The 19,410-nt window shown below is 34.5% G+C and overlaps 3 protein-coding genes and 1 pseudogene across 4 annotated transcripts; 3 read left to right on the forward strand and 1 right to left on the reverse strand.

Moving 5' to 3' along the window:
* Positions 1–1,062: 1,062 nt before the first annotated feature.
* LOC110701091 lies at positions 1,063–3,691 on the forward strand (annotated as a pseudogene).
* Positions 3,692–3,855: 164 nt separating this feature from the next.
* Positions 3,856–7,090, forward strand: LOC110701092 (seipin-1-like). The gene is made up of 2 exons (XM_021878683.1): positions 3,856–4,833; positions 5,555–7,090. The coding sequence occupies exons 1-2, from the start codon at positions 4,246–4,248 to the stop codon at positions 6,251–6,253; spliced, it is 1,287 nt and encodes a 428-aa protein (XP_021734375.1). The 5' UTR covers positions 3,856–4,245; the 3' UTR covers positions 6,254–7,090.
* Positions 7,091–7,969: 879 nt separating this feature from the next.
* Positions 7,970–13,848, forward strand: LOC110701089 (probable WRKY transcription factor 34). 2 transcript variants are annotated; one of them, XM_021878681.1, is made up of 7 exons: positions 7,970–8,189; positions 8,417–8,941; positions 9,883–10,056; positions 11,010–11,653; positions 11,738–11,896; positions 12,043–12,745; positions 12,846–13,848. In XM_021878681.1, exons 2-6 carry the CDS (start codon positions 8,501–8,503, stop codon positions 12,704–12,706), a joined length of 2,082 nt encoding a protein of 693 aa, XP_021734373.1. In that variant the 5' UTR covers positions 7,970–8,189; positions 8,417–8,500; the 3' UTR covers positions 12,707–12,745; positions 12,846–13,848. The 2 variants fall into 2 exon arrangements, with proteins under 2 accessions (XP_021734373.1, XP_021734374.1); XM_021878682.1 differs by having other exon boundaries at positions 7,970–8,941.
* A 2,249-nt stretch (positions 13,849–16,097) lies between these two features.
* LOC110701094 lies at positions 16,098–16,812 on the reverse strand. Its single transcript, XM_021878686.1, has one exon. The coding sequence runs from the start codon at positions 16,697–16,699 to the stop codon at positions 16,391–16,393; it is 309 nt and encodes a 102-aa protein (XP_021734378.1). The 5' UTR covers positions 16,700–16,812; the 3' UTR covers positions 16,098–16,390.
* Between the last annotated feature and the right edge of the window lie 2,598 nt (positions 16,813–19,410).

The following is a 19,410-nucleotide window of genomic DNA, read 5'->3' on the forward strand; positions in this document are numbered from 1 at the left end:
TTGTCCCGATTTAGCCATAGTACATTGCGTGGTTAAAATTTAGGATTAGACCAATTTAATGTGAGCACTTCTGAGCCAACATCAAGTCAATAAAAATTTCATTATAGACCTATGGTACACTTGGTACTAACAAACAATTACTTTTTATTGCAGAAAATACGAGTTTATAAACATAAAACATGTTACGACGTAAAGAACAAATTACTTTCTTTATTTATATATTTATTTATATATTTCATCTTTTTTTTTATGTATAAAGTAATATGGAAATAAATGTATCAAATTTGAGAAGAGATATATAGATGTTAATCTCGAAGATTAACCTAGAAATAAGGACCCTAATGGTACCTTAATCCTCGGGATTCTTTGGTTTGATATTTACAAGTAAAACACTTCGGGGCATTTGGTATGTAGGAATGAGAGTTTGAGGATTAGAGGGTGGGATAGGGATTGGGAATAAGTTCATGGGAATTCATGAAAATAAGCTCACGTTTTTGTTTGGTTGTTGAGTGGGAATATGTAGGGATTAAGGGTCTGTTCTCATACGTTGAATTTCAGTTCAGTTCAATTTATTTTCAGTTCAGTTCAATTCAGTTTATATCTAATGATATTGCTAATGATATACAGCCAAATTTCATTCTTTTAAGCTCTTATTGCAACAATGATAATAATAATAATAATAATAATAATAATAATAATAATAATAATTTCGTTCCAGCTTTTACCTTTTTTTTAATGTGTTAATTTTTTACAAAGTGTTTTGTGTTCTTTTGTCATAATAATATTTTATTTTTTAATTAAATAGTATATGTTTTTAAAATGTTTTGGGGTTTCATGTTTTTAATATATTTTCCATAAATATTATAATTATATAGTATATTTTTCTTAATATGTATATTTGTATATACACATATGTATAATAATAAATAATCAAAGATCACTAATCCGTAGTTAAAAATCACTAATTAATAAGTTCATTTTATTTTCAGTTCAGTTCAGCGTATGAGAACAGACCCTAATTAACAATATTACAAAAATGTCTTTGCCAAAACCTTTCCTTTTTTCTTTTCATTAATGGCAAGATAGTCATTTTACCACCCCTCCCAATGCCCATCTCATAATACCGGCCCCCCTTGGTATTATTTTGAGGGAATAGAGGGTATATATTCCCAATCCCCTTCCTACATTTTAATCCTAAGTGAGATTTTATTACAAGTGAGATTAAAAGTCCCATTCCCAAATCCCAACCCCAATTCTCACATACCAAACGCCCCCTTTGAGAATGAGGTGGGAAGAGTACCGGATCACGAATTCACAATGTCACTAGTGGGAGTTGAACCGCTGATCAATGAGTATTGAGTAGGAGGATTGTCCACTTGACATCAGTCGGAACTCAGGGTCTATCAACTAATTTCAGCTGCCACCCTTCAATTTCCGTCTTTCTTGTTTTGGAAATTACAGAAATTGCAGCAACACCCTCACTCTGATTCATTGAAGAAGAAAAGATGAAGAAGATGATTAAAGCTCTGCGTTTTAATGGAGGTACCTCTCATTTCCAACCTTTTCCCCTAATTTCATCTCTCTTTCCTTTTCAATTCCCTTTTTTTTTTTTTTTTCCAGTAAAATGATTCTTGCAATTGATGACCGTCTTCTGTTTATCGATTATGTTAGAGAACAATGCAAATTAGGGTTTTTTAATCTCAAATTACCCCTTTCCCTCTTCAATCAATTGACCTCTTTGCGTCCTCTTCCTTGTGTTATCGTTTTCAACCAACTATTCACTGCCATTTCCAAATTGAAACGCCTTCATCCTCATTCCACCATTATTTCTCTTTCCAGGCAGCTTGAATTACTGGGTATTAGATCCGATAGGCATTCGTTTGGTATTCTTGCTAATTGTTACTGTCATTTAGGTCGTGTCGATTCTGGTTTCTCTCTAATGGCTAAATCCCTTAAACTTGGGTATCCCCCAAATGATTATACCTTTAACACCTTAATCAATGGTTATATCATTAATGATAAGCTCCCTCAAGCTGCTCAATTGTTGAATAAGATTGTTAAGCTTGGCTTCCAACCCGATATTGCTATTTTCAAAGGCCTTTGTAGAATTGGTGACAATGCCAGTGCTCTCACTTTGCTTAACAAAATGCGTTCTGCTGCTCATTATAAACCTGGTCTTGTTATATATAGCACTATTATTGATAGTCTTTGTAAGGACAGGTTATTACAGCAAGCTATGAAAGCCGAGGGCATTCAACCCAATGTTGTCACTTATAATACTTTGATTCGAGGCCTCTACAATTCTGGATGCAGGGGTAGAAGTTAAGGGTGTGTTGACTGAGATGTTAGAGAGCAATATAGCACCTAATGTTGTGACCTACAACACGCTGGTTGACATGTTTTGTAAAGATGGTAATGTTGTGGAAGCGGAAGCGGAAGCGATTTTAAGACACATGACTGACAAAGGTGTAGCTCCTGACATCATTACTTACAATGCTTTACTTGATGGTTATTGTTTGCGTGGTCAGATGAGAGATGCAAAAAAGCTACTTCATACCATGGCCCAAAATGGTTGTGAGCCTAATCAAGTAAGTTTTAGTACTATGATCAATGGATATGTCAAACTCAAAAACATTGACAAAGCTTTTACAGTATTAGAAAATATGTTTCAGAAAGGGCTATCACCAAATGTTGTAACCTATAGCACTCTTATCGATGGCTTGTGTAAAGCCAATAGACTTACACTTGCTTGGAAGTTGTTCACTGATATGCAAGCTCATGGAGTTACTCCTGATGTTTTCACATATAGTTCATTTCTTGATTGCCTGTGCAAAAGTGCACAACTTGATGAGGCAGTGGCATTACTTGAAGATATGGAGGATAAAGGTATTAAGCCTGACATTGTCGCTTACAGTATCCTTATAGACAGCTTGTGTGAGGCCGGGCAGCTTGAAGATGCAGCAAAAGTTTTCTCTAATCTTGTGATAAAGGGTTTGCAGCCTAGTTTTAGAACATACAATATATTGGTAAAAGGTTTCTCTAAGAATGGGCTCATGAATGAAGCTACTCAATTATTGAGGAAAATGGAGAAAGATGGTTGTTTTCCCAATGATACTACCTATAATACAATTATCAGAGGATATATTCTCAGTAATGACTTCACAAAGGCTTTGTACTATTGTGATCTAATGGTAAGCAAGGGGTTTGAAGCTGATGCAGACACTTTCACATTATTTATTGACCTATTGTCTTCTGATAACTTGAGTGACTCGTACAAGGGATTGCTTCAGAAGTTTATCAAATGAATAGGTAGTGCAAGTTTACTAGGATTTGAGATTTTGGACCTTGGATATCAAACTAATTGCTGGGTGAATTGACTGCTTTTAAACTTTGAATCGAGTTCTTAGAAAAGAGCTAACAGTCAGTTTACAATGATCTGTCATCCATGTCTCTTATGTGCGTTGACAAAGATTGTGTTGCATAGTTGTATGCAGCTTTTTAGCATTGTAATTTGTATATGTACATAACTTTAGCTTTAGTGTTACCACTGATATAATTGGTTATCGTGGTAGTATACATAGTAGTAAAGATAGTGTTGTATTTTTAATTGCCCTCCTGTGTCCAACACCTTGTTTCAGAGATTATTATTCTGGTATGATAATTGGTTTATAACAAGAGAACATTGATTCCATGCTGATTATTTCTTATGAATTATGACATTTTGAAGAGTTTGAATATCTTAAGCTACCGAGAGTCTTAAGAGCACTAGGATCTGAAGAACTTAATAACAAAGAGCACCAGTTAAAAAAATAACCCTGATAATACAAGGTGAATTCCCGATTAACTACATCAAACAAGCTTGGTAATGGTAAATAATGATAATACGAGCTTATGACTTCACTAAACCCGATGCGGGTATCCAAATTGACACCTTGCTCTATGATTAGAGTTGACAATTTTTAACACGACACAACAATACAATTGAAAAACCCATATAAATAAAGTGGGCAAAATTAACCATGAGTTACATAGTAGTAGTAGACTTGGAAAGTTGGAAATGTGGGAAGGAACACCTAATTCCTAACGTCCATCCCTCCATGTGTAAAAAAAGACACACGTCAATGATTCACTGTTTCACTCCTCTTACCACCGCTCTTCTCCACCTCCTTCTTCCTCAATTATCACTCTCTATCTTTTCCTCTCTTTCTCTCTCCTCTGTAATTCAGCTCAAATTCTGCACCAAAAATGGCAATGAAAGAAGAAGAAGAAAAAGGAGGATTAGGAAGAATAATAGAAGTAACAAATTGGTTTCCAAAACTAGTCGAAACCCAAGTTGACTTAATCGCTACTACCCTCTACTCCATCCTCACCACCTTCCATTACCCTTCATTTTCTCTCTCCTCACCCACCTTCTTCAAACCACCCCATGCTAACTATACCGATCCCCTCGACATGGGTTCGACTCGTGCGCAAACTCAAAATCATACTCATACTCATCAATCTCAGCACCTGTTTCAGAAACTGGGGTATGGGCTGCTTGGTGCGCTGTACGCAGCGACGGTGTTGACTTTGTTAATGGCGGTTGCGGTGGTTATTGGGGTTGTGATGGTTAATTTTTTGGTGGAGAAACCCGTGGTTGTTAGAGAGAAGTTGTATTTTGATTACACTGATGTTAATCCTTCAGCGGTGTTTTTGTTCGGTGGTTATGGAATGAGTAAATATGGTGGCGGTAGCGGTCGTGGTCGTGGTGTTCCGGTTGGTCATACGTTTCATGTTTCGGTTGTGTTTTCGGTTCCGGAGTCTGATTATAACCGTGAGATTGGTAATTTTCAGGTAAATTTTGTTGGTGATTTATTTATTGGAAATAATGTACTTCGTATTAGCTAGTTTAGTTAGTAAAGTCGAACTAAATTATACGGGTTTGAAATATTCATAATTGTATTGTACCATTTGTAGTTATAGAAATATGGAGTCAGTTGATTTAGTTGGTAAAGTGTAAGTTGGTAAATTTTCAAGGGTGGTACAATTGGAAAAATATGCTAAAAGTAGTATGGAGCAATATTACGGGGACACCGGACACTTAAAAAAGGGCAAATGGAGCAAAACAATGGGGACACTTAAAAAAGGCAAGTAGAGTAATCAATTAGGGATGGAGGGAGTAGTATCTTAAATCTAATACTCGTAATAGAATTGAATCTTGCCCATATCACTATTGATTTTGAATTCTAAAATGGAAAAGATTAGGCTAGAAATGTAAAATTAACATGTTGGTTATTTGTAGCACTTAATTGATTGTTTTGGTTTGGTTAGAAAATTGCACCCCTCTTAATTAAATTGTTGAAACAAGAAGAATATACCAAGATTCGAGATGATATTACATTGTGCTAGTTAGTGATTGGAGTATAGCATCATAGTTTGAGCCTCGGTCATTTGATTCGCCCAGATTTATGTGTGGGTTTAATTCGATTTTTGATCTAGCTACTGGGTGTATTAATCATTTAATCCATTGTCTAATAGTCGTTATTGTTCTGGTCAATCACTTCTTTGTCAACAGATAATGGCTGAAGTTGTGGCAACCAACGGGAAACTTATAGCGCAGTCAAGCCAACCATCAATGCTACAATTCCATAGCTATCCTATTAGACTAATGCGTACCTTCATATTGGGTGTCCCTATATTGCTTGGAATCTCACACGAGACTCAAACGATCAAGGTGCATATGCTCCAGTACAAGGAGGACAATCATTTGAGAACGGAAGCTGTCAAGATTACGCTCATACCTCGAGCTGGGACTCCATATCTACCTCAATTGTATGAAGCTGAGATCGTAATGCACTCCAAGTTGCCTAGAGTGAAAGAGTTTGTTCACAATTGGAAATGGACTTTCTATGTGTGGACTTCAATGTATGTCTACGCCGTGATGCTTATGCTGCTCCTTTGGTTCTTCAGAGACCTATTGGCTTTCCCGATATCAAGAGGGATTGATCGTATAGAAAGAAGAGAACCAGGGGTTCTTCTCGAAAGAGAAGAGAAACCAAGAGCAAGAGGAAGGGAAGGAAGGGAGTTCTCGGAAACACTTAGAAAATGGCAGCAATATAGAAGGAAAAGGAAGTCCGCTCTTTTGAGTAGGAGTGCTTTTACGGACAATGTTGGTTCGACTTCTGCCTCGAGTTATACTGTAAACAAAGACGATTTTGAGCCTACCATCGAAGAAGATGTTGGTGACTCAGAATCGGTGTGCATAGAAGGTTAGAAAGATGCATGTTTTGCTAATGATTTAGCTTCCTTGTGGCTAGTTTTTGTATTATATTTGTTGGACAATGTAGGGTGTACTCCCTAGAATTGATTATATGTATGGTGCCAATGGTGGATGGTTTTTCTGCCTGAAGCAAGTCAAATGATATTTTTTTTTTTTTTTTGAAAATTCTATTGTGATAATGGTTCAAGTATAATTAATCAAATAGTGGGTTGGGCTGATTTAGGTCTTGGTACAAAAAGTCATGTCAAAAACTCGTTAATTTGGGTCGAACTTTTCCAATTAAAACGGGCTTTTTTAACATGTTTACTGAGCTGTCCAAACATATTTAGTTCCGAACTTTTTTTAGACAGGTCGGGTCAAAACTATCAATGATCATTAACCTACCTCATGAGTAATGCTATTATGTTTCTATGAAAGATTTTTTTTTTTTTTTTTTTTTTTTTTTTTTTTTTTTTTTTTTTGTGGATAGTAATGATTATATTCGACAAATATGTAGTTGTGATTAGTTGGTACCTAGAAGGCTAGAACACAAGACATTAGGCAACCTAATAAAAAGGAGGGTACAAGGCGTACAACAAGAGTACAGAGTTAGTTAGTAATCAACGGACCAAAGGTAACAAATTTGCTTATCCGATGCTAAGGGGAATCTACACCTTTTTTTGTAAAATTTGTCCTTTAAATGCAATTGCCAAATGTTTTGGAAGTATCGTTTGGCAAGTTGGACAAAAATTATAATTCATATTAAATTTCACCTTGATTATTTATTTATAGTAATTATCGACTCTACAGGTATAGCCGTATAGCTAAAATGTTTTGGAAGTATCTTTGATGAGTCATACATACGTCATAATTCAAATAAAAATTTATCTTGATTATTGTAATTAACGACTCTACAAACATAACTAAATTGTTCTGAAACAGCGGAGTATATATTTTGGTAGCTTAGACATACATCATAATTCATATAAATGTTTTTCTTAATCATAGTAATTAACGATTATACAAGCAACGCTAATATGGTAAACCACCACCTTAACTCTCAAATTTTATTATGATTATTACGTAATTGTATTTTTTTTTTAAAACAAATTATGTTCTTGTACTTCATAATCAACTAAAATAAAAGTGATTATAAAACACGGTAAGCATGATGTATAATTAACTAATTATTGATAATAATCGAAGCCGTTATCTTATTCGCTAAAAATTAGAGCTTGTGATAAACATTTGTAACAACTCATATCATGATTAATGCTAAAATTAGAAACTAATATCTACAATGTAAGGTAATCTTTTTATCTTAGATTTAAATACAACTATTTTTTTGGTGAAAATAATATACAGTACTATATTTATTTAATTTAACAAATTAATATTTTAACAACCGTTATTAATTTGAGGAAATAAAATTACAACATATCAGTAGAATATTGCACGTTTTACTTTAAAAAAAAAAAGTAGGATATTGCACATTTGCACGTGTGATTACTGATTAGCATAGCTTCACACAGATGATGATAAATCGTGACAAATTTTCCGATAAAAATCCGCCATCAAATTTTTAAAAATAAAAATTAAAAAGCTTTTTAGCATAATTTCCGATTAAATTAAACTGAATTTTTTTTTTAAAAAAAAAACAAAAATCTAAAACCCTCAAAATTTCCTTATATATATATGGTCTATGAAACTCGGAAAATCAATTTCGATACGCGAAAAACTTGATTAATTGGTCAATTACTTCGTTTAATTGTCTTCATTTTCAAAAATTAGAGTACCAAAAAAAAAAAAATTACTGGTGATATATTTTCTGTAATTGTTGGATGAAAGTTTTAATTTTTGAAATCACTGTTGATGAACTCAAATCTCCAATCTTTCACGAAATTCGAGGAAGAATTTTGGTGGAAAATTGCAGATTTCGAGCTTCAGTGAGGTATAATTCAGTAAGATTTATAGGGTTTTTCGAATAATTTCAGTTTATATTTTGTAATTCGAAGTACGAATGAAATTCAGGGTTCTGGAGAATAATATTGAAGGAAAATGGCTGCAATTTTCTGATTATTCATCTCCAAAAAGTAATTAATTGACTGTAAATCTATAATAAGCATAATTAATTTATTAATTATTTTTTAAAATTTTTTGTTGGTAATCTGGGAACAGGAAATGACAATCTTTGAGCAAGGGAGTTGAAATGGATTGGTTTGGGAGCAGGAAATTTGAACTTATTGATACTGGAAACTTAATATGTTATTAATGGAAAATAGTGAAGAAGAATTAGAGGAATGGAGGGATATAATGATGAGTTCTAAGGGTATATTCTCGGGTTTTGGACCTGAGAAATGTGGATGCAAATCAATTGATGAGTTTTTTAATAGTGGGGAGGGTAGTTTTGGGTGTGATGATGGTGCTGAGACATCAGTCGAAAACTCGTTGAGATTCGACAATGGATCGAATTCCTTGATGGGGGTTGATGATAATTCTAGTGTGATTAAGACTGGTGTGAGCATAGCTGAGAGGAGGGCGAATAAGCGTGGTTTTAATGCTTCCAAGCTTTGTTCCCCTCAGGTTAGGACTATTAGCTTGTTGCCTCATTCGAGTGAATCTTGCTCGCCTTATGTTACAGTGTCAACCAATATTAGTCCGAGGACATTGCTTGAGTCTCCAATGTTGCTGCCAAATTCACAGGTGTTTTCTCTTGGCTATTTACCTTCAAGTATATGGATGATGTTGTCGTTGCTGTACTGTTGGTTGATTGATTGAATGTGATGTTTGTTAAGAATTGGTTTGTAGTGTGCGGAAGACTATTATTCAGAATGATTCATGTACTTGCATATATGGAAGTGCTTAGATATAATGGCGCGAAAGAACTGCATGTTGAATGTGATGTTTGTTAAGATTTGGTTTGTAGTTAGAGAATGATTCATGTACTTGCATATATGGAAGTGCTTAGATATAATGGTGCGACAGAACATAATGTTGAATGTTATGTTTGTTAAGATTTGGTTTGTTGTGTGAGGAAGACTTTTATTCAGAATGATTCATGTACTTGCATATATGGAAGTGCTTAGATAAAATGGCACGACAGAACAGCATGTTGAATGTGATGTTTGTTAACATTTGGTTCGTAGAGTGAGGAAGACTTCTATTCAGAAGGATTATGTGCTTGCATATATGGAAGTGCTGAGATATACTGGTGTGACAGAACTACATTGTCTGATATATACTACTGGCATATAGTTTTAATATTCTTGCATATTGATGAGACAGAACTACATTGTCTGATGCCAGGGAAAGATATAGGGGAAGTGTTACTTGTAAGTTTTGACCATATCATTCGATGTGATGCTGATTAAGTACTTTGAGGTGGCTTAAAACCAAGTGATGAAAATGTAAGAGGTATAATTTAAGATAGCAAATTATTTGTTTGACAGAATTGCAAAGGGTGTACAATATTAGAACTTGATGTGCATAGAAGTAACAACTGCTAAAAGCAATTCTTAATGAGAAAAAAGAAAAGAAAAGAGTGAGATTTATTATGACTTTACGCTTTTTTGTTTTACGTATATAATCAACAATATTAATATGCTCAAGTAATGACGCCAGTTCCTATCTCTTTGATCCTGTAGTTATCACCAACAACAGGAAGTTTAGCTTCACGCCCTCTTGATGGAGATAGTCAAATGTTGATTTCAGCATCATCTGCGGATGCAGACAAGGGTAGTGATGGTAGCTCTTCTGCCTTGTTTAAGCCTCATACTGAAACTACTTCTTTGTCAGATTTTCATGATGTTAATAATCAGGTATTCTTGCAATGTTTATTGGGCTCAATCAGCACCATAGTTTCTAGTCTTTCTTTTGCTATGTCTAACTAGTGGATTTCTTAATGTTACTCTGTCGTATGAGCTCCCTAATCAGCTAAACATTTGTCTACTTCCACTGATCTTCTTTCTTTTATCTCGAGAGAGGGATAGAGAGGGGCCGAGGGGTACAGGGTGGCAGAGTAGAAACATCTGAATGTTAATTCATTCATCACTACGCTGCAGTAATAGTATGGAAATATAGCGTTAGGTGCTAGCTAAACATGATTTCAAATGCAAATATTCTATGAAACATCACATTTTGTATGATTATGTGATTCTCAGTGTATATTCACCAAAATGCTTTCTTGAAGGGTTTTATAGAAACCTGACTGAATTATACTTGATTGGTAATAATATTTTACTTTCTTATGGAGCATTGTTCTTCTATTGATTTATGTAATTATACTGGGATATGTTACATTAATTCATAATAGTGCGGCCTTTTGTACCTTAGTAAGGATCAAATTGGATATTTTTTTCTCCTTTATCGGAGAGGTAAAGCTGCTTAGATCTGCTCCCATCGCCCTACCACTGGGAGGAGCTTCTTTATATGTAATGGCAAATGATACTAGTTTGATCTTTTGGTACTAGTGGTAAGTTGGTAACTTTATGTTTATCGAGAGTTACAAACTTGACTGATTTGTTCCTTAATGCTACACCTGTTTCACCTGCTTGACTCAAGATTTGGTAGCTGTCAATCTCTAAATTCTAAACAATCCTCACTGGACTTTCCATTTTCTGAGCGATTGTGTAAAAAAGTTGGAAAAATCAATCATGTATTCATGATGCTGTGCCTGCTGGCTCACCCCTGGCCTGAAATGTTTTTTTTTTTAATGACCTTAAATCTTGTCTATTTTCAGTCATGTGACTCAAACATTGTATCCTGCTTTCAGATGCTGCAAGAAAATGGGTCTTCCATGGGAGATGATTCTGCTTTGGATGGGAACCAAAATGGAATATATTCTCACACTGGAATTGCAAGAACAGCAGAAGATGGTTACAATTGGAGAAAATATGGACAGAAACAGGTCAAGGGGAGTGAATATCCTAGGAGCTACTATAAGTGTACCTATCCAAATTGTCTAGTGAAAAAGAAGGTTGAACGCTCTCATGATGGCCAGATTACAGAGATCATTTATAAGAATGCACATAACCATCCAAAACCTCAACCTTCTCGGAAGTCAACATCAGGCGCATTACCATTCAATGAGACATCAGATGTAGGTGATGGCAGTGGTTTGTGTATGAAAGTTAACAATGGCCCAGTCTGGAGAAGTATACAATCTGGATGTAAAGATGTTACCGGGTCAGATTGGAGGATTGATGGCTTGGAGACATCACCGACATCTGCTTTGACTGAAGTTTCTGATCCACTTTTAACCACTCAAGGGAAACAAATGGGTGTGCCGGGATCAGCAGGAACACCAGAATTTTCATCAACGCTTGTTAGTCATGAGGATGATGAAGAAGATGCTACTGCACAAGGGTGCTTTTTGAATGAGCACGAAGGTGAAAATGGATCTGACTTGAAAAGAAGGTACAATATTGATCATTTTGGCTTTCTCTCTTAACTCCATATAATATCACATACTCTTGTAAATTTTGCTTTGTATACTGTCAGGAAGAAAGATGGCTATTTTGCCGAGACAACTTTAGGTTCTAGAGCTGTCCGTGAACCAAGAGTTGTTTTCGAGATAGAGACTGATGTAGATATACTTGAAGATGGTTATCGCTGGCGCAAGTATGGGCAAAAGGTTGTCAAGGGAAATCCAAACCCAAGGTACCTCTAGATCCTTTTTCCCTCCCTCTCTCTGCTCTCATCTCCTGCTGCCACCGATTTTTTCTATGGAGTTTGTTGAGGCGAATACATGCAATGTACCTAGAACTGAATATGTTATGCACTGAAAATATTGTGTTGGTGAGTAGGAGCTACTACAAATGTACAACTCCTGGATGCACTGTCAGGAAACATGTGGAGAGGTCCTCTCAGAGTCTGAGGTTTATCCTAGTGACGTACGAAGGTAAGCACAACCATGAGGTGCCAGCTGCTAGAAACAGTGCTCATGCAAATTCAGGCAGTGGAAGTTTGACTGCAGCTGCAACTAGTACCCAGCCATCCCTAGCATTACCAAGAAGTTCTCATCTCCCTAAGCCTGAACCTCACACCCCAGATCTTCCCCTTCATTTTGATACGAATATTGGTTGCAATAATGACATCTTCAGATCTTCCCCTGCATATTACCCGATCAAATTCCCTGGCTTGCCAAAGACCACTCCATATGGTCCTTTTGGTTTGAGTACAAACCATCCAGCTTATGCCAATAACATGGTACCTGCCATCCCTGAACTTTCCTTCCCACCTCCATTAGGGTTTCCCTGCTCGATTACCAGCTGTTGCAATCCTGATAGATCCCATCCAACAGTTCCATCTTTATATGCAGGACATAAACTTGATGAGAGTGATGTCAAATTCTTAAGGCCTAAGCAGGAACAGAAGGATGACTCATTCGATACAGACATGAATAGCTTTGACCATACAAATGCTTCATCTTCGACATACAACCATGTCTTGGGAAATTTCGGGTCTTGACTATTTTTCTAGGCTTCTGCATTTTGGTCAGCAAATAAGGTCTGTCATTTTTTTTTTATGGCTTTAAGTATTCCCTTTTTTTTTTGTTATTTGATGTGTTCTAAGTTCTTGTCTCACCCATTTTCACTTTTATTCGCAGGAGTAAAGATGCTGGATTGATCATTTTCTTCTCATCTGTATGGATGGCTGAACATTCCTATTTTCCGCCTTTTGTTTTAGATACTCAATTGGAAAATTTCCAGAGCTGCCATTTTGATGGGAAAACGGATTTTGGAGCTGAATATTCCTATTTCCCGCCTTCAGTTTTAGATACTCAATTAGAAAATTTTCAGAGCTGTCATCTTAATGGGAAAACGGATTTTGAAACTAAATATTCCTATTTCCTGCCTTCAAGTTTAGTTACTCAATTGGAAAATTTCCAGAGCTGCCATCTCGATGGAAAACGGATTTTGGAGCTCAATATTCATATATCCTGCCTTCAAGATACTAAATTGAGATATTTTCGGAGCTGCCATCTTGATGGGAAAACGGATTTTGGAGCTGAACATCCCTATTTCCCGCCTTCAGTTTTAGATTGAAAATTTTCGGAGTTGTCATCTTGATGGGAAGACCGCCTTCAGTATTAGATAACTCAATTGGAAAATTTTGGAGCTGCCATCTTAAAATGAAGACGTATTTTGGAATGAAGGAGCTGATAAAGCAACAGTCTTCACGTTCAATTTTGATTGAGACATATAAATGTGATTCCTACATCCTATCTCCCACTGCATTTGAAGCTTTTTTTTTTTTTTTTTTTATTTTTAAAAAAAGACATTCTATTCTCACCTTCTTGTTGCCTTTCTATGTTTCCTTTCCATCTATAGTTACCAAGCAACAGAACACTCTTCAGAGATAATACCAGAGCCCTGAAACGGGTGCATCAGTCAACCATACATGTGGGGCTTCTATTTAGTTGTTAGTCGAAGCTTGGTTAAGGCCCGATGGCTCGATCCCTGTCATTAAGAAGCCATATAATGTGATCTATGGAGTAGTATCTACTATATTGTTAGATACTACAGCGATATCTTCCAAAAAAAAAAAAAAAAAAAAAAAAACTACATCGATATTGCAAATCCTTGTTATGTAAGAACTATGAATTGGGATTGAGTATTGCTTCTTCTCCAGTTAAGTCTTGTAAATAAGTCTTTTATACAATTGGGAATTAACAGGTAAAGGTGGTGACACTATGTAAGATCAAACAATACGTTTTATTTTTAAGCTTCTTCCTCTGCCATCTTTTCCTCAACATACTCTTTGTAGACCTGACAAAGCTGACTCGACTAAAACATAATGTCGAAGTGAGATTCAAAACAGCTCACAAAAGCTCACAAATACATGTTACAAGCAAAACAGCGAGCAAATACATAATGTAAATTTGAACAAATGCTTGTCAACAACATTCCCCACATAGGCAACATGCTCCAAGTAGCTCACAAATACATGTTACAAGCAAAAGCAAACAATCCGATGATGAAGTTGAAACATGATGATTCTTGGTTTTAGTTTCATCAAAAGGGGTTTTTGGGTGTGTATCATCATGATGAATTCGCATCGATTTCATATCTGGGGCTTTGACATTACTCAGAGGGCATTCCATCTTTGTATGAGAGCCTTTTTCAACACCAGTATGATCAATGGTGCTGGCTTTTTCATCACTGCTGTTGACGGTTGTGGCGTCGATTTCTTTAGTGACAATCTTCTCTGGCTTGGGTTTTTCAATCATGGTGTAATTGGTGTTGGTGTATTTTGAGCGGATTTATATAGCAAGGGAGCAACTCAGTATGTGGACTAGGCGCCTCCACAGGATTGTCAAAATTATACTTGTATTTTTGGTAGTATTGAGTCAATATGTCAACCTTATACACTATGCGCTTTGAGGAATTGTCAAAATAATACTTTTCGTAGTCTTCAACTACATTATCAAGTCAAATGTGTCAACCTTATAGTATGCGCTTTCTTAATATTAGTATATAGTGATTAGTTTTAAACGAGAGGTAAAAGATTCAAATTGCAAGAAGGGCCTCTGACCACTATACCAATTCTTAATTTTTGCTATCGATATAACTATATATTAGCCGTTAAAATTATATACCATAAGTCATACATAAACTCGTACCACACTTGGAATGGTTCAACCTGAATTAACCAAAGTGGCGATCAGAGCCCTGAAGCAACAACTAATTGTTGTAAACTTGTACAGTTGTAATCCGTATTATTCAATTAAAATTACCAAAATATGAAGGTCAATCCTCTGTTTCAATGGTGGATTGGTGGGGCTTTAATTTAGTTTTTGGATGAAGCTTGCTGTTTTTGCATCCTCTTCGACATCTGCTAATCTTTGTTTTGTATTAAAATAATCTGAATAGACCTTTTTTAATATGCCTTTTTAGTTTTTTACAGCTTGATTAATGGTGAAGCAATGTTAAGATCAACAATGCAGTATTTTTCATTTTAAAGCTCTTCTTTATGCCAAATGTTTTTCAGCTTACTTATGACAAAGAAATTAACGTATGTAGGGGTAGAGTTGGCTCAACTCGAATTCAACTTTGACTCGAGATGTTAACAAGCACGTTTAGAAGGGCCAAAACTATAACAAGTAGATTGTGAGATACTCGACTCAAACCTTTTACGAGCACAAGTCGAATAGGTTTCATTGGCCGAAAATGTTAACGAGCACGAGTTGAGCACAAGTATAAAGCTTTTAAGTCGAGTCTAACACCCCTAAATCCGTAAGAGTATGTTTTGCCACTTTCCAGAATCAAGATGCTTATCAATCAAGCAATAGTCGAAATAATAATAATAATAATAATAATAATAATAATAATAATAATAATAATAATAATAAGTAATAATAATAATAATAATAATAATAATAATAATAATAAGTAATAATAATAATAATTTGATTGATTGAATTTGTAGGTTTTTTTAATAATAATAATAATAATAATAATAATAATAATTAAAACAAGGTTATTCTCAACAAAAACAATTTCAGCAAATGCTTGTCATTAAAATTCCCCAATAACTCAAAAGATAAGTTGAAAGCAAAAGTTAATATTCTCCTCTTTCAATCTCCACTCCACATCCATGATGACACTTGTAGATTGTATTACAGTGTTCCATATATTATCATAATTGACTAATTACACTACATTACGAAGTACATAGTTTATCATCATCATATTATCATGTATGATCAATTAAACTACCAGTAATTGCTATGATTATATGCTTATTTACAAAAAAAAATCATCAAACTATACTTCCTTTCCAATTAATCATAGCAAAAATCCAAGTATAATTGAACTTAATCAAAACTTTGAGTAAATATGAACAATTTTTCCAAGCATAAGAAACTTAACAATTCCAAATACCATAAAAAAAAGCAGGATTAAAACAGAAAAAAGATCGATTTTTTTAATAATCAAACATTAATTCATCATAATCCTCTTCTTCAAGACTCCACCCACCATTCCCAACATATATATCTCACAGAACCCCACATCCCAAAACATCAACAACAAACACAAATCGATCGAAAAAAACAAAGAAAACATCATAAAATCCCAGATCTCAAACCCAGAAAAATACCAGATTCTTCTTTTCTTCAACCCTAAAAATAAAGATCAAAATTAAAAATTACTACTTCTTCAAACTCCCACGAATCCCAGGAGGTGGACCGGTTGATGAAGTCGAAGCATGAAGATTGTTAATCTTATTCTCATCAAAAGGGATTTTAGGGTGTTTAGCATCATGATGAATTTGCATCGATTTGACATCTGGGGCGGTCACTTTGCAAAGAGGGCATTCCATTTTAGCATGACCACCTTTAACGGCGCCGGTACGATCGGCGACGCCGGCTTTACCGCCGCCGCGATTGGTGGTTGCAGCGTCGAGTTTGGCCGCGAGTTCTTTGGCGGTGTGCTTCCTTGGCTTGGCTTTCCCTGTCATGGTGATGGAAATTGATTTTCTCTCTCCTAGGGTTTGTGGGGTTTGATGGATGGGAATTGCGGGAGGTGGGAGAAAACCCTAATTTATAAAGTGGGGGAAAGGGAGATTGATTCACAATTTGGGGGTTTATTATTTGAGAATTGCAACTTGGGGTAGGAATAGGATAGGGGTATTTTGGGAATTTTTTCAATGTTATCTCTTTGGTGTTCTTCCATAAGAATCTCTATGATCGAATCCATCAATCTTTGGTTTTGGGTCCAAACAAATTTTGGGATCGGTTCAGGTTCAGCTTGTGTTTTTAGCACTTTGGGTCCAAATAAATTTTCGATTCGAGTGGCTAGACACCATTTTTAGAACTTTGGGTTTTGGACAGTATAAAATTTATATTCAAATTACTCCGTATTAATTTTGACTCGGCCTGAAGTCCGCTATTACGGGTTTGGACACAAATGTGAACTTGGGTCCAGCCTAAAGCTTTGGATCAAAACGAGCCAACTTTTTTTTTTCTTTCCCCCAGGACTTGACCCGTGATTATATATCATAAAATTATGATTTCAAGGTGATTAGATCTTATACCTAATTAAGTGTAATGTGTAATATAAGGTGAGATTAGGGTTGATCAAGTGTAGGGCATGTTACGATTGACTGAACTCAGCTGAACTGAACTGAACTGAATTTATTAATTAGTGATTTTTAACTACGGATTAGTGATCTTTGATTATTTATTACTATACATATGTGTATATACAAATGTACATATTATTATTATTAATAATAATATTATTATTATTAATTATTGATTATTATTATTATTATTTATTGATTATTATTATTATTATTGTTATTGTTATTATTATTATTATTATTATTATTATTATTATTATTATTGTTATTATTATTATTTATTGATGATTATTATTATTATTTATTGATTATTATTATTAGTATTATTATTTCAATTATTATTGTTATTATTATTATTATTATTATTATTTATTGATGATTATTATTATTATTTATTGATTATTATTATTAGTATTATTATTTCAATTATTATTGTTATTATTATTATTATTATTTATTGATGATTATTTTTATTATTACTTATTACTTATTGATTATTATTATTATTATTATTATTATTATTGTTATTATCATTATTATTATTATTATTATTATTATTATTATTGTTAATATTATTATTATTATTGTTGTTGTTATTGTTGTTGTTGTTGTAATAAGAGCTTAAAAGAATGAAATTTGGCTTTATATCATTAGCAATATCATTAGACGTAAATTAAGAGCTGAACTGAATTGAACTGAATTTCAACGGAAGAGAACAGGCCCGTAATCGAGCCAATAAATTTGATTTAGATACATTTAGGTGAAAAAAAGAACTTTTTACCATAAAGAATGCTAAAAATATTAAATTTCCCTATTCATCCCCATTTTCAATATTATAGGCCTTGTTTGGCAAATGGCTGTTGGCTGGTTCACTTGGCTTGTTTGACCAGCTGGAATGTTTGGCTGTTTATAATGACTTTTGAAATTGGTTGTTTATAAAAGTGTTTGGTAAATTAATTGTTGATTGTTGGCTGTTTATTAGATAATTTGTGGGCCAACAAGCCAAAAGCCAACAAAAAAAGCTACTCAAAGCAGCTTTTTCATTTTGGTTTAAAAGCCAGCTTTTTCGCTGACTAAAAAGCCAATTACCAAATACATTTTTTGGCTGTTTGACCACCTAAAAAAGCCATTAAAAAGTCAATTACCAAACATGGCCTATAATAGATTTTCCCATCCCAACAAATTAAAAATATACTAAAACGAAGGGAGTATGTACTAGTGTATCGTTGCCAAGACTTTAACCCCCCCCCCCCCCCCGCCCCTTTTTATGGTAAGGAGAAGGCCTATCCTAAAAGGGGGGGTAAGGGAAATCTCTTCTAAAATATATTTGTTGAGATTCAATCCTTGCCTCGCACCTGAAAATCGAAGAACTAACCAACTACTCTAACCATCCAGACTTTAACTGGGGATTATTTTTTTTAAAAAAAAGGTCTACAAAAATACAAGGCAATCAAGCATGGAATGAATATGTTTAGTCATTTGTAGGCCTGTGTCCTGGACACAATCTGTCTTCTATACTATAAATGGTCCATTCATACACACCCATTCAAGCCCAGCTTACAAGGGGCCCAGCTCATGGCCTTTCCAATGAATTCTGTCGTTGGTTATCCTTGCGCAAAAGGGTGACTTTCATTATTTTGGGGGTGACAATTAACCTTTTTACTACTAGTATGTATTTCTAGTTTGTACTCCTATTATGCTACAGAGTACAGAGTATGTAAAACTTTTATTACTTATATGAAAGCTGAGTTGAAGTACTGTATATAATTCGTCAAAATAGTCACCATTTCCTGTTTTGTTGAATACTTAAGTATTTTAGCCAATAGATAACAAAGGAAAACTATTTATACATGTATACAGAAATTGAAGGGCAAATGAATAAGCCAACATTTATATATTTGTCTCTTGAAAAATACAAAGAGTCAAGAAATACTCACATTTTCTACTTTGTATCCACAATAAACCATGCATCATTCAATAAAAAAACTTAGATTTTCTTACAGATTAAAAAGTTTAAAAGCGCAATTTTGTAAAATTGAATGTTAAAATCCTTTTATCCAAAACCAAACGGCCTAAAAATAATAATG

The sequence above is a fragment of the Chenopodium quinoa genome, unplaced genomic scaffold (genome assembly GCF_001683475.1).
Source record: "Chenopodium quinoa cultivar QQ74 unplaced genomic scaffold, ASM168347v1, whole genome shotgun sequence".
Lineage (NCBI taxonomy): Eukaryota > Viridiplantae > Streptophyta > Magnoliopsida > Caryophyllales > Amaranthaceae > Chenopodium > Chenopodium quinoa.

Coding starts and splice junctions, on each gene's coding strand:
- LOC110701089 (XM_021878682.1), top strand. CDS start 8,501: ATGTTATTAATGGAAAATAGTGAAGAAGAATTAGAGGAATGGAGGGAT. Junction 11,654..11,737: donor GGATCTGACTTGAAAAGAAG/GTACAATATTGA, acceptor GTATACTGTCAG/GAAGAAAGATGGCTATTTTG. Junction 11,897..12,042: donor AAGGGAAATCCAAACCCAAG/GTACCTCTAGAT, acceptor GTTGGTGAGTAG/GAGCTACTACAAATGTACAA.
- LOC110701092 (XM_021878683.1), top strand. CDS start 4,246: ATGGCAATGAAAGAAGAAGAAGAAAAAGGAGGATTAGGAAGAATAATA. Junction 4,834..5,554: donor GTGAGATTGGTAATTTTCAG/GTAAATTTTGTT, acceptor CTTTGTCAACAG/ATAATGGCTGAAGTTGTGGC.
- LOC110701094 (XM_021878686.1), bottom strand. CDS start 16,699: ATGACAGGGAAAGCCAAGCCAAGGAAGCACACCGCCAAAGAACTCGCG.